This window comes from Cherax quadricarinatus, chromosome 42 (genome assembly GCF_038502225.1).
Source record: "Cherax quadricarinatus isolate ZL_2023a chromosome 42, ASM3850222v1, whole genome shotgun sequence".
NCBI lineage: Eukaryota > Metazoa > Arthropoda > Malacostraca > Decapoda > Parastacidae > Cherax > Cherax quadricarinatus.
The window spans coordinates 16,387,937-16,413,076 of NC_091333.1; the positions used below are offsets into that span (position 1 = coordinate 16,387,937).

At 38.7% G+C, this 25,140-nt stretch overlaps 1 protein-coding gene across 11 annotated transcripts in view; it reads right to left on the minus strand.

Annotated features, from left to right (window-relative positions):
* LOC128695675 (protein tramtrack, beta isoform) overlaps nucleotides 1-25,140 on the minus strand; it is a 520,376-nt gene that overhangs the window by 52,347 nt on the left and 442,889 nt on the right. Inside the window, exons 5-6 of one of the 11 annotated variants that reach the window (XM_070093358.1) lie at nucleotides 8,236-8,520; nucleotides 6,004-7,939 (exon numbers count right to left, since the gene is read on the minus strand). The exons of 4 other annotated variants lie outside the window; for them this stretch is intronic. In XM_070093358.1, the coding sequence (XP_069949459.1) occupies nucleotides 8,245-8,520 (276 nt within the window). In that variant the 3' untranslated portion in view covers nucleotides 6,004-7,939; nucleotides 8,236-8,244. Of the gene's footprint in view, nucleotides 1-6,003; nucleotides 7,940-8,235; nucleotides 8,521-25,140 lie in introns of those variants that run through there. 6 more of the 11 variants (XM_070093370.1, XM_070093371.1, XM_070093331.1 and 3 more) reach the window with 6 other exon arrangements.

Consider the following 25,140-nt stretch of genomic DNA (forward strand, 5'->3'; position numbering starts at 1 on the left):
TAATGTCATTGAAAGATAGGGTTGAAATAAGGCAGTCTGTCGACCAGTATGTTGTGACGGTGTGCTTATACACATGTGGCATAAGCATTATTGTGGCAAAGAACAGGCACATCTCTGCCACAGTTGTGTCCTTTCACTGGTGTAGCCGTGACCTTGGTAAAAGAACTGTGCTTACCATGGTGTACTCACAGTATGTGTTGCTTTCCCTGACAATAATTTTCATCAGGGGTTCATTGAAGAATAACTGAAAGCATTCCAGTTCAGTGGCATTGTTCCGAAGTGTACATGATGGCTGTATTCCACTTCGTGTTTCATCAAAGTCATGGAGATTGGGAACAAAATTGGCACCTTCCTGCCAATCCCAGATGTGGTGTGCTGGTGGGTACTGGATATTGACAGGTGGTTGTGGAAGTTGTGGTTGTGGTTGTGGAGGTTGTGGGTGGTTGAGGCTGGTTGTGGCTGTGCTGAATTAGCAGCCTGGGTAGTAGTGTGGCCGACTGCTGGTGCCACATGACTCGTGCCACTGCCAACACCACCGCCACCTGCTGCCCCACACACATTACACATTCCCACTGTAACAATATGATCATCTTCACTATCAGTTCTTGGTGTAGGGCCATGGGATGTACTCCGAGATTTACATCTTTTCCTTGGAATGGCATATGGCACACTACCAGAATGCATGCTGCATCGTACATACTGCCGCTTCACTGGAGAATATTCCCCTCACTGTCACAACTCGAACTGTTTTCAAAAGCTTGGAAATCACTATCACTTTCACTACTCGCATTTGAGTCCTGTACATAGGGAAATAGTTTCCTCTTTCATCCTGGTACAGGCAAATGTGGGTTGTCTGGGTTTTCATTACTAATTACGTTATCCTGGGCACCGCTTTCGGTCACATCCTCCTGAAAACCATGGAATTCACTTCCACTGGCACTTACATCGCTGTCAGAACCATTACTTGGGAACAGAAGACCACAAATTCGGCGAGGCATCGTGAACAAGGACTACTAAAATGGCATTCCCACAATGCACCACTGAGTCCCTGATTATTTTTCATACTGCACACACCCATTCTCTCACATGTAGGCCTACCAGCTTTCTCCCGCTTGATTTGAAGCCGCTAGAATTTATGTATATTAATACGTCAAAAACATTGGCTCATAACACGTGTATATACGACTGAAACAGTCAAAGGGTTAAATCAAACACATGGTCTGAAATTTACTTTTCCTATCATGCACCATGTGGGGCAGGATTTTTTCTTATACTGTGCACACTCATCAAACAGACCCATTTTCTCATATCTAGGCCAAAATTTACCACTCACAGCTTACCTGAGGGAGATGAGCTCAAAACATATATCTACATGAGCGATGCTGGCATCAATAACGTACATCTACGTGTGAGACAGTGAATGGGTTAAGGGGCTCAGGATCATTTCCTAGAGAATGTATGATAATTATTTGTTTGCTTTGTCCCATTCAATTCTCCGAATGTTGAAATTAGAATTTCAGAAGATCCCTTCATGCAGGCTATTTCTTAGGTTATCCATGTATGGATTTATGCTCATCTCTCCTTTAGTGAGATTCTAATCAGAGTGCATTGTATTCAAGATTGTATCTGATTAGTTTCTCAGTGTTCGTGAAAATCAAATCTAGGAGTACATTGTATTCGAGATTGTATCTCTGATTAGTTTTTCTCAGTGTTTGTGAAGATCAAATCTAGGAGTACATTGTATTTGAGATTGTATCTCTGATTAGTTTCTCAGTGTTCATGAAGATCAAATTTAGTGTATTTCCACTTCTACTACCACTGGTTCTGTTATCTGTTAGCTCAAAGCAAACTTTTTGTAGAGTTCCAATAACTCTCTGATATGTATCTGTTGGGCTAATGTGCTTCCAGATGCTACTTCTGGTATAATGCTGGTGTCTATCATCTGCCATTTTATATTTTGAAGGTAGAGCTCTCCAAGGAAGACAATATTCTGTGATGGAATTTTCAAGACTCTAAAACAAAGGAGGTATGTATGTATCTTCCTTGTCTGATCTGTGAATTCCTCTGCCATTGCTGATGGTATTTTAAATGCAGGGTGCATCTTTATTCTTAAGAATTAGAATTACCAAATTCTTCTTCTTCTCAACTTTCATACCTAGTACATACTTCCTTTGTATCATCTGATACCTTTGAATTACTTTACCTTTGAAGAGTTTCAAAGAGTTTATCTACTCTCTGGCCATGGGCCAGGCTCGTCTGGTGCTTGCCTGGTCAACCAGGCTGTTGCTGCCCCACATATCCATCACAGCCTGGTTGATCTGGCACCTGGTGAAGATACTTGTCCAGTTTCCTCTTGAAGGCTTCTACACTGGTTCCAGCAGTGTTTCTGATATCTTCTGGTAAGATGTTGCATAGTCTGGGACCCCAGATGTTGATACAGTGTTCCCTTATTGTCCCCACCGCACCCCTGCTCCTCACTGGGTTTATTTTACACTTCCTCCCATCTCTCTTACTCCAGTATGTTGTTATGGCAGCGTGCAGATTTGGGACCAGGCCCTCGAGTACCCTTCCAGGTATATATTATCATGTACCTCTCTCTCCTCCGCTCCAATGAATACATGTTCAAGACTTGCAGGCATTCCCAGTAGTTCAGGTGCTTTACTGGCTCAATGTGAGCAGTAAACGATCTCTGTATTTGTTCCAGCTCAGATATTTCTCCTGCCTTGATCAGGGCCATCAGCTCTGAGCAATATTCTAAGCGAGGGAGCACTAGCGATTTGAAGAGTGTCACCATCGGCATTATTTCCCTTGTTTTAAAAGTTCTCAATACCCCCCCATCATCTTCCTGGCTGTCATGATCTTTGTCTTGTTATGGTCTTTAAAAGAAAGGTCTGCTGACATAATTATTCCTAGGTCTTTTAAGTGTTCCTTATGTTCTATTTGGTGACCCTCTTGAGTTTTGTATATAGTGCTCCTTTTGAGTTCTTCATTCTTTCCATACCTAAGCAGCTGGAACTTATCACCATTGAATGTCATGCTGTTTTCCACTGCCCACTGGAAAACCCTGTTTATGTCTTCTTATACTTTTTCAGTGTCCTGTACCGTAAGTAAGTAAGTAAGTAAGTAAGTAAGTTTATTCAGGTATACACAAATACAGTTACATAGAATTATCATACATAGCAGCATATGTGTAGAGAACCTAGGATAACCCAAAAAAGTCAGACAGAGTGACTTATTTCCATTGGGGTCCTGACTTTCATGCTTATTTTAGTGTCATCTGCAAATGATGATACAAAAGTGTGCCAGGTGTTTTTGTCTATGTCTGCTATGAGGATGAGAAACAGCAGAGGTGCCAGGACAGTGCCTTGGGGCACTGAGCTTTTGCCCTCGCTGATGCTGGATCTTGCCCTGTTAACTACTACTTTTTGTGTTCTGTGTTAGGAAACCGAAAATCCATCTACCTAACTTCCCCGTAATGCCCATGGCTTTCATTTTGTGCACTATCACTCCATGATCGCATTTGTCAAACGCCTTTGCAAAATCTGTGTAAATCACATCTGCGTTTTGGTTGTCTTTTGTATAGTAAAGCGAGTGTCTGACATAGGTACCTACCTACTCCCTGTGGCTTTTATATTACTTCCATACACTGTATATTATAATTATGGGCCCATATCTCACTGTCCAAAACATCCTTTATATAATTTTCCGTAAAAGTTCTATAGTGCTGCTTCTGTGAGGAGTCCACTTATATAGTTAACTTTCCTTTAAGTATTTTTAAACCTTCACTGTTAGGAAAAACGTGGGAGAGTTTACCATCTGAAAAGCTTGGGGTATTGAGCTTTCTTTGTACCACTGGTACTGTGCTATCTTATAGAGCACTTACTGTACATATTTGTTTTCCTTTCACAAATGATTGTTCTATAAACTGTAGTAGGTTCAACCCTGGTCTGTACAATACTTGTCTTCCATTGTCATGTAACTAAGCATTTTTCTTTTTGTTTAACCTATTTCTTCCTTTGGTTTGTTTCTTTGCCTAAATATTTTTGTATGCAGAGGTAAAGGACAGTATGTACTGTAGTAGTGAAGGACAGTATGTACTGTACTAGTGAAGGACAGTATGTACTGTAGTAGTGAAGGATAGTATGTACTGTAGTAGTGAAGGATAGTATGTACTGTAGTAGTGAAGGACAGTATGTACTGTAGTAGTGAAGGACAGTATGTACTGTAGTAGTGAAGGACAGTATGTACTGTAGTAGTGAAGGACAGTATGTACTGTAGTAGTGAAGGACAGTATGTACTGTACTAGTGAAGGACAGCATGTACTGTAGTAGTGAAGGATAGTATGTACTGTACTAGGGAAGGACAGTATGTACTGTAGTAGTGAAGGACAGTATGTACTGTACTAGGGAAGGACAGTATGTACTGTAGTAGTGAAGGATAGTATGTACTGTACTAGGGAAGGACAGTATGTACTGTAGTAGTGAAGGATAGTATGTACTGTACTAGGGAAGGACAGTATGTACTGTAGTAGTGAAGGACAGTATGTACTGTACTAGGGAAGGACAGTATGTACTGTAGTAGTGAAGCACAGTAAGTAGGCATGAGAAACATTATGTATTGCATAAAGTACAATCCTGAAATACTTTCATAAGTACACTCTTCATATTGTCATCAAAGGATACACTACCGTAAATGCACCCAACTTTTTTTTTAATAAAATAAACAAAGTGTAGACATGACACAACATGGTCAATAAAGCTAAGTGATACAAGTTATGAAGAAAGATTAGAAACATTGAAAATATAACCATTTGCTTACAGAAGGTAAAAATGAGCCATGACAACCATAACTACTCTACATAGAACAAGAAAAACTGATAGAAGATATAAATAGGTATAAATATGCCTAGTTGGATGAATCTTATTGTAGCCAGCTGGCCCAGTGGCTTACAAACTGGCCTGGAGTTTTTCCATTCACTCTCCATGGGCTCTAACCCCACCCTTTCTGTGGTTGTTTTTATGATAGAAGATAGATATGAAAGACATATGGGCAACATTAACAGGAAGAACATGAGATCAGTAGTGAAAATAGGAGCCCTGAGGGGTCACTAGAGAATATCTGGGTAACAAGAGTGGTGGATCCAAGAAGAGGCACCACTGTATATATGCAATCATTAGAAATTTTAAAAACTGCCAAACTTTAAAAATTAAAAATGCTCCCTTAACTACAAACACATAATTAAAAAGGCTGTATAAGATTATCAAAGGATATGAAAAAAATAAAAATTTTTTAGCAGTATTAACAAGAGACTAGAGCTATGAACTAAGTCGTAGTGTGAGAGGAAACAGTTGTACAGTGCAGGTTCTTCTGAGAGTGGTAGAATAATAGAGTAAGTTACAAGAGGAAGTGAGTACAGTACTAAAGCTAACCTAAAAAAATACAGTAGGACCCCTGTATCCGCAGGGGAAGGTTCCAAGGACCTACCATGGATACCAAAACCGTGGATAGTAGCAAACCTTATATGTATATAAATCCTATACATACCTATTATAAAGTTTAATTGATAAATTATGCACAATAAGTGGAGAATTATCACTTTTTTCACTGGTGGGAAGTACTTCATGACTTTCTATTAGTGAAACAGTGATAACTGAAGAACTATCAGCTTCTCTACTTTTGTGCTTTCGGGTCATTATTATACAAAATTAAGAGGTATTTTTGGGCCACAGTAAACCATGGATAACTGAAACAGCAGATACCAAATCAGTGGAAACGGGGGTTCTACTCCATATATTAAATTAATTATCAAAGATGGGGACTGCAAGCTTAGCTCTGCTTCAGTACTTACAAACAGATAGTTTATCTATTTCTCTCACTCATGCTCTCTATCGTTCACTCTTTCTCTCATACACAAAAAAAAAAAAATACTGCAAAACATCTTTATTTAGACCCACAAGGTCATCACCAACATCATTAGTAAAGGAATAAAATGAAAAAACTTAATTTCATTATGAATATATATTTCATATATTTACAATCATTTATCAATGTACAATTCAATAAAGTTTTTATTTTATATTCAAGATAGTAGCAAATGAAGTTATTTTCTGACATAGCAATTTTCAAAAAAGGTCAAATGTATTTATTCCTTTAGAATATAAAACACGATGATTTTTAATGCAATATTTCAAATGGTATTCAATAACAACATACTGTACAAGTATCAAGACATTTTACTTGCCTAAGTCAACACATGGATGCTAAATACAATAAGAATGAGTGACACCTCAGAAGACGCAAATACATTAAATGATCCTTTTCAATTATGTATGCTGTAAATACGTCTGTCAGCACATAAATATTTAACTCCTATATCTGCATGAACAATTAAGGACCTGAGTCTGGCACTGAACAAATATGGCAAATATTTCCTCTGTATTAATAAACTTTCCTTGGGTGAATCCTGACACTAACACATATGATCACAAGAAAGCTCTGCTCATTTCTCAATACAGTATTTCAAATGTCTAACACACTATTTAAAATTACGATTAATTCTTTTGTTATTGCCATATACAGTACACAAATTTGGAGCTATTGGTTTTATAATCTTAAATAACTAGAAGGTAGAGACGATAATTCTTCTGAATTCTTTATATGTTATTGTTATATTCCCCATCAGTGTAAAAGTAAAACAATAAGAACATATATAAATGAAAGTACTGCTTTGTAATTTCATTTTTAAAACAACCCTAGCTAATATATAAAGTAATAAGCAAAACCATCAAAATGTCTATACATGACAATACAGTAGTGGAATAGTGAAAGAAACAATTTTAATTTCTTTCCTGTGTATTACTAAAAATATATTGTGCTTGTTCTTGGTTTTGTTCTGCAGTGTGCTCATCTCGATGTGGTGCTCGAACATGTCGGGCTAAATGGCTACGATCCCCAGTTCGGTAAGAACAACGAGAACACTTGAAAGGCTTTTCTCCAGTGTGAGTCCTTAGATGTTTCTGTAGGTCGGCTGCAAAAGTAAAACGTTTGCCACAGTGGATGCATCTGTGTTGTGGATTAGATGCTTGACGGTGATAATCTAAGTGTCTTTTGTAACTACGTTCATTCATTAGTATTTTTAAGCATTGTGGACATACCCACTCATTTGCAGCTATTAGATGAGTACTTTGTTGCACTGTTTGCATTAACATTGAACTAGATGAGGCTGGAGCTGTTTCATAATGTATTCCAGACCATGTCCTTTTTAATCGATCAGCTTGAAGTCGATCATCCCCGCATAAAGATATATAGTGCCCTATTTCCCCGATGCCCTGTGAGTTGTGCCGAGTATGGTCGTGAGCCATTCCTGTACCCGCCACAGAGCCATCCTGCAAGGAGATAGACAGGTATCTTATCATTGGGGTATCTTGGCCAATATCATTCTTTTCTATATACTGTACTGTACTTGGCCACTAAAAGCAACTGATAACTTCTGTGTCTTCTGTCCATTAAATATAAAAAATACAGTATTACTGAATTCTGATGTGGTGTATGCCATAAAATGGCGCTCTTTCAGTTTTCCCATAGTACTCAACTGTCCTCAGGTTGAAGCTGCTGGGTGGTGTCGCCGTCGATGCTTCACAAGACTGCTACGGTCAGCAAATCGGTATGTACAATAATGGCATGGATATGGTCTTTCACCTGTGTGTGTGCGTACATGTTTTTCTAAGTCCTTACGATATGCGAAGGACTTGTGGCAGGTCTGGCAGGCAAACTGAGGGTTGGCAGCACGCCGACAATATTCAAGGTGACTTCTGAACCTTGAACGAGTGTGTAGTAGCCGACCACACAGCGGACAAGGCAGCACTTCAACGCCTTCTACCACATACATTGGGTTCGCGCCTCCCCTAAAGTCCCTTCCTACGTCCAGGCTGCCCCCGGCCTGAAACAGAGGACACGGACTCTTGAAAACTCAATAAGAGGCTGAGAAAAGTCCTTGTAAAACAGCTTTTTGGAATTTTGGTCAATGACTGCAAATGAGTGAAGATGCACATAGTCAGAGTTGTGCCATCACAGACCACTCCATAGATGCAATTCAGCAGTGAGGAACACACAAAAACAGTTATGCTCCATACTATGAAACACCAGAAGAAAATAAAGACTGCCATTCACTACCAGGAGACTTGAGACTAACAACAAAGTAGCAACCTCTTTAATACTAATGTAGGTTATTCATACTATGAGATCTTAATGATGATGTGGAAGCGAGTGGCCTGGCCCTGAAGAGGGATTAAGCTGGTGATGTCGACGGACATGCTTCGAGAGACTTGAACGGTCCCCTGTTCGAAAAGGACAAATGGGGCAGACAAAAGGCTTTTCACCAGTATGGGTTCTGAGATGTTTATCATAATCATAGCGAGTAGTGGAGGCCTTACCGCACCAGCAGCAGCGGTATTGTGGGTCTACACCAGAAACGGCAGGAAAGCCCACACGGTACTCACGCCGGTGGAGGGGCAGCAAGCCCTGTAATGAGAGAAATGAGCCCTTGTAGCCTGTCTCTACTCACTTCACTGCTATCACCATCTGAATTAAATCCACCATCACCAAAGTTTTCAAGAATTATCCGAAGAGCAAAGATTACAAGAGTAAATACCATCAGAAATCATTAAGTTCTGATGAAATTGTATGCCCTACCCCCTTGACAAATACACTTTACAAACATACATATACACATTACACACAGACACCTGCACTCAACCCCTGCAACCACATATAGGTGAGCATGCATGCACACACATTCACAAACATGCGTGCACACATGCATATACACACCCACACATACACACACACACACACACACAACTATATATGTATATACATACAGAGAGTGAGAGAGTAAGAGTGACTGTGTGTGTGCATGTGTGCATATGTGTGTGTATGTGTGTGTATGTGTGTGTATGTGTGTGTGTGTGTGTGTGTGTGTGTGTGTGTGTGTGTGTGTGTGTGTGTGTGTGTGTGTGTGTGTGTGTGTGTGTGTGTGTGTGTGTGTGTGTGTGTGTGTGTGTGTGTGTGAGTGCATACATACACTATATTTATGAGAGTAAACTGTTGTTTAACCCTCTTGGTGTTGGTCCTATTGTATCATGGCTCTGAAAGCAGTGTCGATTCTGTAGTATGATGCCATGAGTTCAGCTCACCTAGATAAGCTGTGGGTGGTAAATCTGGGCCTAGATATGAGAGAATGGGTCTATGCAGTAAGTGTGCTCCATATAAAAAAAATCCTGCAGCACACAGTGCATAATGAGAAAAAACTGCGAGAGTGTATTTGATTTAAAACAGAGACTTTGCAGTGTATTTTCGTATGGCTTTTATGGGTGTATTCTCAGTTTATTGGTCTCATTTGATAAAATGGAAGATATATTACAGAAACAGGGATGATTCTGATTAGTTTCAAAACCGAAAGTAGCTTGAAATTGAGCCAAAGAAGTGGACATGCTCAATTTTTCCCGATATTCCAGAGTACACGTCCAACTGGCCAGTCTAATATGCATTTAGGAGTGCATTGACACTATACAATTATTACAATAATGCAGTAGTCTGCATAAAAGTAAATTTTCTATTTTTTGTGTGAATAAAAATTCTAAATGAGAAGCAAGCATAATATGACCTGGAGACATGACAAAGGAGCAGAGGAAATGTTTATTTAATGCCAGGAATGTCTACATTGTTTATTCTGGACCCTATTTCCGTATTGGCAATTGTTGAATTTTACAAGAAACTGGCCAAATTCCGATTTCTGATTGCATTAATGGATAGCTGAAATAGGTAAATGAGTGGTTTCTTGTACTCAATCGATAGAATAGAAGGAATACTAGTGAAACAACTATGAGTTTGGTGGACTGGAACAATGGAAATGGCAAAAAATAGAGTGCAAATTGGGCGAAATTGCTGATGCGTAAATATCACTGAGACCGCTAACTTTCCAAGAGCATAATTCCATGTTTTCTATCAAATTTCATACTTTTGGTTACATTACCTTCAGAAAAAGTTTTTCCATCATTTCCTAAGATAAAATAATTTTTTTTTAATTCTCTGACCTTAAGAGCAAGAAGTCTGAGAGCAGGGGTCTTGACACTGAAAGAGTTAACAAAGATAAAGAAACAGTATCATTACGTCATATCACTCAGTCATTTCAAGTGAAATAAGCAATAAATGAGTTAAACATCACCACCAAGCCTCATCACCTTAACTCTATTCATCTGAACATGACAAATTTAACCTATTGTTCTCAACACCCATTATTTAACCCTTTCAGGGTCCAGGCCATAGATCTACACCTTGTCTATAAGGTCCAAGCCGTAGTTCTACGCCATGAGCTCAGTTCACCAAGATAAGCTGTGATGGTAACTTTGGGCTTAGTTATGAGAGATGGATCTATGTGGTAAATGTGCACCATATAAAACAAATCCTGCAGCACACGATGCATAATGAGAAAAAACTGCGACCATATTTTTGGATTAAAACACTGAGTTCTCAGTGTATTTTCATATTTTTTTATGGTTGTATTCACGGTTTCTTGGTCTCAGTTGATAGAATGGAAGATATATTACAGAAATAGAGATGATTTTCATTGGTTTTAGTACTGGAAAATAGCTTGAAATTGAGCTCAAAGTACTGGAAATGTTCGATTTTTGCTGATGTTCAAGAGTAAACAAATGACGTCATGTGTCCAATACACGTCAAATGGTGGGTCTAATGTGCCTTCATGAATGCACTGATATTATTTATACAATTATTACAATATTGCATTACAGTAAATCTTCTATTTTTTGGTGTGAATAAAAATTCTTTATGTAAACAGAAAATAAAATTGGAATTAATGTGTAAAGCCTGGAAACAAAACTAATAAACAGAGAAAATGTTATTTTAGTGCCAGGAATGCCTGCATTGTTTATTCTGGACCCTGTTTTAAAAATGGAATATTCTGAACTTTGTGTGAAATTGGCCAAATTACCAATTTCTGATCACTTTATTGGGTAGTTGAAATAGTTGATTGGGCAGTTTCTTGTGCTCAAGAGATAAAATAGAAGTAACATTAGTGGATTAATGTAACTGGCCTAAAATAGGAGTCAAAGTGGGCAAAATTGCCAATGCATAAATATCAGGCACAGTAAAATTTGCAATTGTGTAATTTCATAAATTTTCCATCAAATTTCATACTTTTTGTTTTATTACCTTCAGAAAGAGATTATCTACCATTTCATAAGGAAAAAATAACAATTTTTTTTTTTTGAAAATTCTTGGATCCTGTGGACAAGGTGTAGATCTATTGCCCTAACCCTCAAAGGGTTAAAACTCATCTATCAAGTCTTTTATTGAGGTACTTATTGACTTGGGCATGAATTATAATGTTGAAATTAGAGCTCCAGTGAAGTAAATTAAACTTTGTAATTAAATAATAAAGTTTAATATAACTACTTTTTTAATGTAATTATCAAATTTGAGCATCCTTTTGCAAGTGTCGAAATCTGTATTGTAATCACATGACCTAAAACAGCACTGTTCTAGTATTACCTGTTCTATCATCTCTTTTGTGTTCATATAAATGCTTATTTAAATATCTACCAGTTTCTCCCCTACACACCTTCTCTGGACATTGTTTTCAAGGAAGCAAATACACCCCTTGTCATTTGACTTAATTCTGACTACTAACCTATTACTAATGTTATTGTGTCTGTGTGCTACAGTACTACCAACTCAATGGCACAAGTATTTTATTTCAACTTTAAATTATAGGGACGTACCATACTAAGCATTTACCAAAGTCTTTAGATGTAAGATATTGAATGTTATACGTACATATGAGGATTTTCTGGCAATACAAAGATCTTGTAAGATAACCCACTGTGGTTGATGTTGCTCCTTGAAATTCTTATGTATTTTTTTATATATTATCATCCATATAACATGGATGATACACATGAAAAACTCTTAAGAACAGTGGTGAAATTATCAGCATTGTAACCCACTGGTGATTACACAAGAAACTCATGTGTATGTGTGTTAGTTACCATTTTGTCCTAGGCACATGTAGATTAGACACTAGGCCTGTTGTATATACGTGCGTGCATGCGTGTGTGCATGCGTACGTGCACGTGTGTGTGTGTGTGTGTGTGTGTGTGTGTGTGTGTGTGTGTGTGTGTGTGTGTGTGTGTGTGTGTGTGTGTGTGTGTGTGTGTGTGTGTGTGTGTGTGTGTGTGTGTGTGTGTGTGTGTGTGTGTGTGTGTGTGTGTGTGTGTGTGTGTGTGTGTGTGTGTGTGTGTGTGTGTGTGTGTGTGTGTGTGTGTGTGTGTGTGTTTGTGTTTTGTGTGTGTGTGTGTGTGTGTGTTAGTTACCATTTTGTCCTAGGCACATGTCGATTAGACACTAGGCCTGTTGTGTGTGTGTAGGTGTGTAGGTGTGTAGGTGTGTAGGTGTGTGTGTGTGTGTGTGTGTGTGTGTGTGTGTGTGTGTGTGTGTGTGTTTGTTTTGTGTTTCGTGTGTGTGTGTGTGTTGTGGGTGGCTTGAGTGCATGTCATTTCAATACAATGTTGTTAATTTTACCATTTATCCAATTAAGACAGTTTATGTACAGTTTTCCATTCACAATGAAACTGACAAAAGGATGAAAATTACTCAATTCACCCAAAATGGATTCAAAATGTTGTACTTCTGGACACACTAAAAGTAATATCTGTTTTGAATTAATGCATAAATAAATTGAACAAGTTGGGCTTGGAGGAGTTCCTATCGTAGAACTGTATCTTTTTATATGCAATGTTAACTATAAGGACATTATCAGTAACATATAACCTGACTAACTCGATAAACTTTCTTACTGGTACAGGTATAGTCAGATTATGGTTCAGCAGGGCTCTTCTAAGACAGTTCATAGTGTCTTCAACTGGGAAGCCTAGCAACAAATGCATTTGGTTCAAATACATAGATAATATCTTCTTTAGTGGGGCAAATGAGGTAATTTTTTTTGGGGGGGGGGGAGGGGGGGGTAAGTTTAAACAATCTGCATCCTATGAAATTCAAATGTGAATAGGACAGCAAATGTAAACTCTTTTCTTAATGTTCTAATCAACTACAAAGATGGAAATATTAAAACAACAGCATATAGAAAAAACATGAACATGATTATACACTATTTCTCATGTCATGACTAACAAGTTAAGAAGTCAGATGATCATTTTGTTGATGTTCCTAAGAGCTTACATTGTCAGTTATCCATGTTACAATGGAACCTCAGTTTTCATCATTAATTCATTCCAGAAAGTCTGACGAAAACCGAATTCGACGAAAACTGAAGCAATATTTCACATATGAAATAATGTAAATCCAATTAATTCATTCAAGACACCCATAAGTATTAACAAAAAATACATTTTATAGAGAATAACTATAGCTTTGCATACAGAAAACAATGAGAAATAAATATAAAGGACTAATGAAAAGGATAAATGAACATTTAATATCACTTTTACCTTTAGTGAAGACTCTTGTTGGCATATGGAAGATGCGAGGAGGGGAGAGGGAGGAGGAGAGGCTATTGGTTGGAAGGGAAAGCCCCCTCCATAAGGACTTCAGGTATCAAGTCCGTATTCAGGGTTACTTCCCTTCTTTGTCTTTTACTGGCACTGGACCCCTGTCGCACAAAAAATCTGTCCAAAGAGGTTTGTTTCTGGTGTCTCTTGAAGATCTACCTAAAATGGGACAAGGCATTGTCATTGAACATGTTGCAGACACAGCTTGCAACAGCTTTGTTAGGGTGATATTTCTCCACAAAACTTTGCAACTCATTCCACTTTGCACACATATCCTTAATCACTAAAGAAGGCACATTCTCCCCTCTCTCTTCCTCCTCCTCTGAAGCAATGTCCTCAGCTGCAATCTGTTGCTGTTCCAGTTGAAGGTGTTGCAGCTCTTCAGCAGTTAGCTTTTCCTTGTGGTAGTCCACCAACTCTTCCACATCCTGCCACTAACATCCAACACCATGGACTTCCCAAAAGCCACAATAAATTCCACAACAGGCATAGGGTTGTCAGGGTCAGCCTCAAACCCTTCAAAATCCTGCTCTTCTTGAATTCTATCATGTTTCTTGCCTTCTTTATCAAAGGGCTGGCACTGGGAACTTTGTTCAGCCCCTTGGTGGCTTACTGAACAGTTGCACTCAATAAACAAGCACCAAAAACAATGGATTATTACGAAATGTTTTGGATGAATGCAGAGGGTAATGCTCACTCGACGAGAAACAAAGCCAGACTGACTCAGAACAAGTGGGTTGCTTTGTATGGGCGTGGGCATGTTCAGTACGGTGGACCGACGAAAACCGAGGTGATGAATGAAAACTGGGACAAAATTCTGATGAAAAAAAGTCATTGAAAACCAGGGCAAATGAAAACCAAGGTTCCACTGTATATTGATGATAAAATGATCGATATCTTGCGTCTCAAGACATTAGTAAATACTAAGTACAGTACAGTGGACCCTTGGGTAATGATGCCATCAGATAGCGATAAAATCGGATACCGAATATTGGCTCAGCCAACGATGAAAAACTCAGTTAAGGACATTCGTCCCAAATGTGTCCGCACGGCCTGGGCCGCCCGCGGCCGTCCAGCCACTATGTACAGGCAGTGTGCCATTGTTTACAAGCCAGGGCAGATGGTTCCACACATTCATGCGATACATTTTGTATTTCTCCATTGTTTTTAGTGCTTGTAACTGCTAAATAAGCCACCATGGGCCCAAAGAAAGCTTCTAGTGCCAACCCTGTGATAAAAAGGGCGAGAAATACTATCGAATTGAAGAAAGAGATAATTGCAAAGTACGAAAGTGGAGTGCGTGCCTCCAAGCTGGCCCAGTTGTATAATAAACCACAATCAACCATTGCTACTATCTTGGCCAACAGAAAGGCAATCAGAGAAGCTGTTGTTGTGAAGGTGCAAGTATGCTTACAAAACAGAGATCGCAAATACTCGAAGATGTGGAGAGACTGTTGTTGGTGTAGATCAACGAGAAACAATTATCAGGAGATAGTGTTGCACAGTCAATCATATGCGGATCTCATTAAGAAAATGCCTGGAACTAGTGCTGATGTCAGTGAATTTAAGGCCAGCAAAGGTTGGTTGAGAGATTTAAGAATCATAGTGACATACACAGTGTGATAAGGCATGGTGAGGCTGCCAGTTCTGACCAAAAAGTGGCTGAAAAATATGTGCAGGGCTTTAAGTGGTACATAGAGGCTGAAAAATTAAAACCCCAACAAGTGTTCAATTGTGACGAAACAGGCCTGTTTTGGAACAAAATGACAAACAGACCCTACATTACTCAGGACGAAAAGGACTTGCTACCTAAAGCCCTTATAGAAGGGGATTCCCCTTCCAAACAATAATACACCTCCGTCATCTCCCCTCTTCCCATCTCATCACTCATCAATAAATCTTCAATAAAGGTAAGTGTCATTTATTCTTCATGTATTTTTTTCATGTCTCATTGTTTTCTGTGTAGGAAATTGTATATTTCATGTGAAAAAAAAATTTAATACTTTTGGGTGTCTGGAACATTAATTGGATTTCCATTATTTCTTATGGGGAAAATTAAATTGGATAACAATAAAATCGGTTAAGGACAAGCTGTCTGGAACAGATTAACACTTTGAGGGTCCGTCCCGTAGATCTACGGCTTTATGTTCAGGGTCCAAACCGTAGATCTACGTCATGAGCTCAGCTCACTCTGATAAACTGTGAGTGGTACATTTGGGCCTAGATATGAGAGAATACATCTATGTGGTATGTGTGCACCACATAAAACAGATCCTGCAGCACGCTGTGTATAATGAGAGAAAAAAACTGAAATCATGATTTTTCGATTAAAACAGCGACTTTGCAGTGTTTTTTCGTATGTTTTTTATAGTTCTATTTGCAATTTCTTGGTCTCATTTGATAGAATGGAAGACATATTACAGAAATAGAGATGATTTTGATTGGTTTTAACACTGGAAATGGCTTGAAATAGCAGAAATGTTAAATTTTTGCCGATATTCAAGAGTAAACAAACGACCTCACACATCTAATACACGCCAGCTGGTGGGTCTAATATGCATTCACAAATATGGTGATGATATTTATACACTTATTACAGTATTGCATAACAGTAAATCTTCTATTTTTTGGTGTGAATAAAAATTCATTATGTGAATAAAAAATCAAAATGGAATTTATTTGTAAAGCCTCAAAACATAACTAATGAACAGAGGAAATGTTAGTTTAGTTCCAGGAATACCTACATTGTTTATTCTGGACCCTATTTTGAAATTGGAATATTTTGAACTTTGTGTTAAATTGGCCAAATTAACAATTTCCGATCACTTTAATTTGTAGTTGAAACAGTTGACTTGGCGATTTCTTGTGCTCAGTCGATAGAATAGAAGTAATACTAGTGAAATAGCTAAGAATTTGGTTGACTGGAATAATGTAATTGGCCTAAAATGGGAGTCAAAGTCAGCAAAATCGCCGATTCGTAAATATCGCTGACACATCAAAATTCGCGAGAGCATAATTTCGTCAATTTTCCATCAAATTTCGTACTTTTTGTTTTATTACCTTCACAAAAAGATTCTCTACCATTTCATAAGAAAAAATAAAAATTTTTTTTTTTAAATTCTTGGACATTGGGGCACCACTTCAGATTTGGTCCTTGGACCCTGAAGGGGTTAAAATCGTTACCCGAGGGTTCACTGTACTTCCTTATAATTTAAAATTGAAAGAAATAAAATACTTGTGCCACTGAGTTGGTATTACTGTAGCACACAGACACAATAGCACTAGTAATAGGTTAGTAGTAGTCAGAATTAAGGCAAATGACAACAAATGCGTGTATTTGCTTCCTTGCAAACAATGTCCAGAGAAGGCATATATGGGAGAAACTGGTAAATATTTAAATAAGTATTTATATGAACACAAAAGAGAGGACAAAATATGTAATACTAGAGCAGTGCTGTTTTAAGTCATGTACACCACTGTGATTACAATGTAGATTTCGACACTTGCAAAAGGATGCTCATATTTAATAATTACATTAAAAAGGTTAATTGTTATCGTAAACTTTATTACTTCAATTACAAAGTTTAATTTACCTGAATGGCGCTTTAATTTCAACACTACAATTCATGTTGTATTAATGTTGGTAGAATTACCGACAGTATGTTAGGTAAAAGAACACAAGTGCAACTAAAGTGACATTTTATTGTGGCAATGTTTCGCTCTCCAGGAGCTTTAGCAAGCCTCAATAAAGCTCCTGGAAGGTGAAATGTTGCCACAATAAAATGTCACATTAGTTGCACTTGTGTCCTTTTTACCTAAATATAATTCGTGCCCAAGTCAACAATTACCTCAATAAAAGGCACAACAAAAGAGTTTTAAGTAATGGGTGTTGAGAAGTGCGAGCCAAACACTTCTTATTAAAATCAATAAAGGTCAGATAACACCTGCTAGCAGTCACATCAATGAAGGTGTGGTGATGGGTCATCTTGGTGATGATCAACACTATCTTGTTTATTCCAGCTAAAGATGTCATGTAACATGGTGTACTGATAGGTGTCAATATAAATGATGGAAAACAGTAGTTTTCTACTATTTATCAGTATATATATGTATACATGTATGTGTGTAGATGAATGGTTCAGAGAACCGACAAGTTGATAAATTAGACACATGTGCAACACCTGGGTGTCTTTAATGAGGAAATGTTTCGCCACGCAGTGGTTTCATCAGTCCATACAAGAGAGAATGGTGAAGAACAGGAGGAGTTTGAGGGAATGATTACCTCAAACTCCTCCTGTTTCTACATTCCTGTCTGAAACAGCAACATCCTGGGATCTTAATACAGGGAATTCTTCACTTGCCTAACTTGGGCATAACCTACTTCCACACTGGACAAATGTGATACCACCTACGACTGCTGCACCTCTCCTGCCTACAGTATATAAGCTACTTCTTCGCACATATGCTGTATTCTTTTCAAGATTGATGGACAGACCACATCAACTCAAGGCTGAGGGACTGATTACCTCAAACTCCTCCTGTTCTTCACCATTCTCCTTTGTATGGACTGATGAAGCCACTGTGTGGCAAATTGTTTCCTCATTAAAGATACCCAAGTGTTGACATGTGTCTAGTTTATCATACATGTATGTATGTATGTGTGTGTTTACACACACACACACACACACACATACACATACACACACACACACACACATACACACACACACACACACACACAGTAGGGCCCCACTTTACGGCATTTTGCCTTACAGCATCCCGCTAATACGGCAATTTCAAATTATGACCAAAATTTGCTATACAGCAAGTGATCTTTCAAATACGGCGCACCCCACCCGGTTTGTTTACATTTTTCGTGAGCTTATCCATTGTCTGGAAACTTTCCAAAATTTCAAGTGTTTTAAAGTTATTGCATATTTTATATGTACTCTGATAATTATGCTTATGTGTACCTGTACCTAAATATATTTACACACTGTGCTGGCATGCAGGTACACATTAAAATCACTAAGTCTCTCTACTCATGATGCCATAGTAATATGTACTACGTAATAATACAGGTCCTCCATCACAAATCCGGCATCGTTGGGACCTGTAGTGTGCCGGATTACTGAGTTTGCCAGATTACAGAGTGGTTAGGTTAGAATACACTTAATAAAATTAACCAACTTGACTTACACAGTTCATTGAACATCGGCAAAAATCAAACATTTCCGCTACTTTGAGCTCAATTTCAAGGTACTTTTCGTCATGAAAGCAATCAAAATCATGTCTATTTCTGTAATATATCTTCCATTCTATCAAATGAGCCCCAAAAAATGAGAATACAACCATAAAAACCATAAGAAAATATACTGCAAAGAGGCGGCTAATGGCTGAAAAGTGAACTCCCTTATTTATCATCTGTCTTTTTTATTTTTGTTGTACGTTAAGAAGTATCTTTCCATCATACATTGCCCAAGTTTCAATGAGATAGCCCAACAAACCGAGAAAAAATATATTTACTAAAAATTATATATGGCAAGCCCAAGCCAGGTACTGGAAATAAGTCACTTTGTCTGACTTTTCTGGGTTATCCTAGGTTCTCTGTACATACACTGTTATGTATGATAATCTATGTAACTGTATTTGTGTATATCTGAATAAACTTATTTACTTCTAGTCTGTCAACTGAGTACAAGAAACTGCCCATTCACTTATTTCAACTACCCAATAAAGTGGTTAGAAATTGGCAATTTGGCCGATTTCACACAAATTTCAACAGATGCCAATTTCAAAATAGGATCCAGAATAAACAATGCAGACATTCCTGGCACTAAAATAACATTTTCTCTGTTCATTAGTCACAGCTACAGGCCCCTCTTATATTACTCTTGCTTTTCATTTGGAATTTTTATTCACAAAAAAATAGGAGATTTACTGTTATGCAAACTGCTGCATTATTGTAATAATTGTATAAATAATGTCAAGCCATTCTTGACTACGTATTGGACTGACAGGCGGACAGGTATTGGACGGTGATGTCATTTGTTTACTCTTGAGCTTCGCTAAAGAATAGAACATTTTCGCTACTGTGAGCGCAATTTCAAGGTACTTTTCGTTATGAAAGCAATCAAAATCATATCTATTTCTGTAATATATCTTTCATTCTATCAAATGAGACTGAAAAAATGAGAATACAACCATAACAACCATACAAAAATATACCACTAAGCGGCCGCTAATGGCTGAGAAGTGAACTCCGCTATTTATGGACTGATTTCTTTCATTTTTGGTGTACGTGAAGAAGTATTTATCCATCATACATTGCCCCTTTCCATCATACATTGCCCAAGTTTGAATAAGATAACCCAACAAACAACTGAGAAAATAATAATAATAATAATATAATAATAATAATAATAATAATAATAATATTATTTTTTATTATCTCACTGGCCGATTCCCACCCAGGCAGGGTGGCCCGAAAAAGAAAAACTTTCACCATCATTCACTCCATCACTGTCTTTCCAGAAGGGTGCTTTACACTACAGTTTTTAAACTGCAACATTAACACCCCTCCTTCAGAGTGCAGGCACTGTACTTCCCATCTCTAGGACTCAAGTCCGGTCTGCCGGTTTCCCTGAACCCCTTCACAAATGTTACTTTGTTCACACTCCAACAGCACGTCAAGTATTGAAAACCATTTGTCTCCATTCACTCCTATCAAACACGCTCACGCATGCCTGCTGGAAGTCCAAGCCCCTCGCACACAAAACCTCCTTTACCCCCCCTCTCCAACCTTTCCTAGGCCGACCCCCTACCCCGCCTTCCTTCCACTACAGACTGATACACTCTTGAAGTCATTCTGTTTCGCTCCATTCTCTCTACATGTCCGAACCACCTCAACAACCCTTCCTCAGCCCTCTGGACAACAGTTTTGGTAATCCAGCACCTCCTCCTAACTTCCAAACTACGAATTCTCTGCATTATATTCACACCACACATTGCTCTCAGACATGACATCTCCACTGCCTCCAGCCTTCTCCTCGCTGCAACATTCATCACCCATGCTTCACACCCATATAAGAGCGTTGGTAAAACTATACTCTCATACATTCCCCTCTTTGCCTCCAAGGACAAAGTTCTTTGTCTCCACAGACTCCTAAGTGCACCACTCACTCTTTTCCCCTCATCAATTCTATGATTCACCTCATCTTTCATAGACCCATCCGCTGACACGTCCACTCCCAAATATCTGAATACGTTCACCTCCTCCATACTCTCTCCCTCCAATCTGATATCCAATCTTTCATCACCTAATCTTTTTGTTATCCTCATAACCTTACTCTTTCCTGTATTCACCTTTAATTTTCTTCTTTTGCACACCCTACCAAATTCATCCACCAATCTCTGCAACTTCTCTTCAGAATCTCCCAAGAGCACAGTGTCATCAGCAAAGAGCAGCTGTGACAACTCCCATCTATAAATATATTAAACAACCACGGTGACATCACACATCCTTGTCTAAGGGCTACTTTTACTGGGAAATAATTTCCCTCTTTCCTACATACTCTAACTTGAGCCTCACTATCCTCGTAAAAACTCTTCACTGCTTTCAGTAACCTACCTCCTACACCATACACTTGCAACATCTGCCACATTGCCCCCCTATCCACCCTGTCATACGCCTTTTCCAAATCCATAAATGCCACAAAGACCTCTTTAGCCTTATTTAAATACTGTTCACTTATATGTTTCACTGTAAACACCTGGTCCACACACCCCCTACCTTTCCTAAAGCCTCCTTGTTCATCTGCTATCCTATTCTCCGTCTTACTCTTAATTCTTTCAATAATAACTCTACCATACACTTTACCAGGTATACTCAGCAGACTTATCCCCCTATAATTTTTGCACTCTCTTTTATCCCCTCTGCCTTTATACAAAGGAACTATGTATGCTCTCTGCCAATCCCTAGGTACCTTACCCTCTTCCATACATTTATTAAATAATTGCACCAACCACTCCAAAACTATATCCCCACCTGCTTTTAACATTTCTATCTTTATCCCATCAATCCCGGCTGCCTTACCCCCTTTCATTTTACCTACTGCCTCACGAACTTCCCCCACACTCACAACTGGCTCTTCCTCACTCCTACAAGATGTTATTCCTCCTTGCCCTATACACGAAATCACAACTTCCCTATCTTCATCAACATTTAACAATTCCTCAAAATATTCCCTCCATCTTCCCAATACCTCTAACTCTCCATTTAATAACTCTCCTCTCCTATTTTTAACTGACAAATCCATTTGTTCTCTAGGCTTTCTTAACTTGTTAATCTCACTCCAAAACTTTTTCTTATTTTCAACAAAATTTGTTGATAACATCTCACCCACTCTCTCATTTGCTCTCTTTTTACATTGCTTCACCACTCTCTTAACCTCTCTCTTTTTCTCCATATACTCTTCCCTCCTTGCATCACTTCTACTTTATAAAAACTTCTCATATGCTAACTTTTTCTCCCTTACTACTCTCTTTATATCATCATTCCACCAATCGCTCCTCTTCCCTCCCGCACCCACTTTCCTGTAACCACAAACTTCTGCTGAACACTCTAACACTACATTTTTAAACCTACCCCATACCTCTTTGACCCCATTGCCTATGCTCTCATTAGCCCATCTATCCTCCAATAGCTGTTTATATCTTACCCTAACTGCCTCCTCTTTTAGTTTATAATAATAATAATAATAATAATAATAATAATATCTTTATTTGCTACACGTACATGTACAAGGTACACAGGCCTAGCTGACATCAGTGACATATTACTGTATAGAAAGCCTCTTGTTATGCTTAGTATTTCAAGAAAATTAGGTCAGTGTCCCAGGATAACACCCACACTAGTCGGCTAACACCCAGGTACCCATTTACTGATGGGTAAACATAGACAACAGGTGTAAAGAAACACGCCTAATGTTTCTACCCTGGCTGGGAATCGAATATTTACCAAAAATCATATATGGCTAACCCAAGCCAGGTACTAAAAATAAGCCACGTTGACTTTTTTTTGGGTTATCCTAGGTTCTCTACACATATGCTGCTATGTGTGATAATCTATATAGAGAAAATAACTTTTTTGTTTCATGTTTATGATGCAGTACGAGTGTATATCACAGTTAGCCCTGTCCTATACATACTCCGTTTTCTCTAATATAAGCCCCTAGACAGAGGTAGGAGAATGGTATTTCTATACCATATCCTCTTCATACCTCCGTCGAACTGCTCGGTGTTATGCCAAATATTATTCATTCTGGAGTATTTAACATGTGTTATGTTATTTATATTGCTTCTTATGCCATATTAGATCAATTGTGATAGGCAAATAAGCTGTAGTGTTGATATTAGCATCATAATAAAGCATATTCTCCTGCTTCATGAGACTGAGCTCATGACAACCAACAGTGGCTTCAAAGCCACCTTATCTTTAATGGATAATGTACTGTGTAGGTGCTTTACATAATGAGAAACATTTCTTTTATTCATTGGAACCATGGCTAGGGCTAAAAGTAAGCAGGTTATAACAATAAAAAGAAATTGGAATGACTTATGCAGCAAGTAGCACCACCAAACAGTACCAGCAGGTTGGTGTGGTGACCCTGGAAATTTGAAATTATGCTAGCCAAATTAGTGCCGAATAACTGAAGGAACCGAATAACTGATTGCCGGATTTGTGATGGCGGACCTGTACTCACTTGGGCACATTAGATGTCTTATTTTACGTTAATATAGACATTTTCATTAATCCATCTATGATATTTTCTTCAAAATTATATAAGAAACACATTACAAAGCATATAAACATTATACATACATCCACAGAGTAAAAATTGACATAAATATGAGATCCTGCCCCATCATCGCAGGAATCACAAAGGTAGACCCAAGAAAAGTCCCACTGAAAACGAGAAAATTTGCACACAGGTTAGCAAAAAAATTGAAGAAGGTAACACAGTGGGAGAAATCCGAATAATTACAAGTGAAGACACTGTAGCCCCCAAAGATGAGACCACGGCCCAAGCACTAAGAGCAAGCATCCAACCAGGGACACCATAGCCATCAACAACAACCTTGAGGAAGACCCCATCACTGAACAATTAATTTTGCCTGAATCGGAAGTCTATAAGGCGATTGTGTCATTTCCTGCAGGATCTGCGGGGGTCGTCCCTCAGTTACTAAAAACAACAGACATAGCCCCACTCCACAAAGGGGGCAGTAAAGCAACAGCAAAGAACTACAGACCAATAGCACTAACATCCCATATCATAAAAATCTTTGAAAGGGTCCTAAGAAGCAAGATCACCACCCATCTAGAAACCCATCAGTTACACAACCCAGGGCAACATGGGTTTAGAACAGGTCGCTCCTGTCTGTCTCAACTACTGGATCACTACGACAAGGTCCTAAATGCACTAGAAGACAAAAAGAATGCAGATGTAATATATACAGACTTTGCAAAAGCCTTCGACAAGTGTGACCATGGCGTAATAGCGCACAAAATGCGCGCTAAAGGAATAACAGGAAAAGTCGGTCGATAGATCTATAATTTCCTCACTAACAGAACACAGAGAGTAGTCGTCAACAGAGTAAAGTCCGAGGCAGCTACGGTGAAAAGCTCTGTTCCACAAGGCACAGTACTAGCTCCCATCTTGTTCCTCATCCTCATATCCGACATAGACAAGGATGTCAGCCACAGCACCGTGTCTTCCTTTGCAGATGACACCCGAATCTGCATGACAGTGTCTTCCATTGCAGACACTGCAAGGCTCCAGGCGGACATCAACCAAATCTTTCAGTGGGCTGCAGAAAACAATATGAAGTTCAACGATGAGAAATTTCAATTACTCAGATATGGTAAACATGAGGAAATTAAATCTTCATCAGAGTACAAAACAAATTCTGGCCACAAAATAGAGCGAAACACCAACGTCAAAGACCTGGGAGTGATTATGTCGGAGGATCTCACCTTCAAGGACCATAACATTGTATCAATCGCATCTGCTAGAAAAATGACAGGATGGATAATGAGAACCTTCAAAACTAGGGAGGCCAAGCCCATGATGACACTCTTCAGGTCACTTGTTCTATCTAGGCTGGAATATTGCTGCACTCTAACAGCACCTTTCAAGGCAGGTGAAATTGCCGACCTAGAAAATGTACAGAGAACTTTCACAGCGCGCATAACGGAGATAAAACACCTCAATTACTGGGAGCGCTTGAGGTTTCTAAACCTGTATTCCCTGGAACGCAGGAGGGAGAGATACATGATTATATACACCTGGAAAATCCTAGAGGGACTAGTACCGAACTTGCACACGAAAATCACTCACTACGAAAGCAAAAGACTTGGCAGACGATGCACCATCCCCCCAATGAAAAGCAGGGGTGTCACTAGCACGTTAAGAGACCATACAATAAGTGTCAGGGGCCCGAGACTGTTCAACTGCCTCCCAGCACACATAAGGGGGATTACCAACAGACCCCT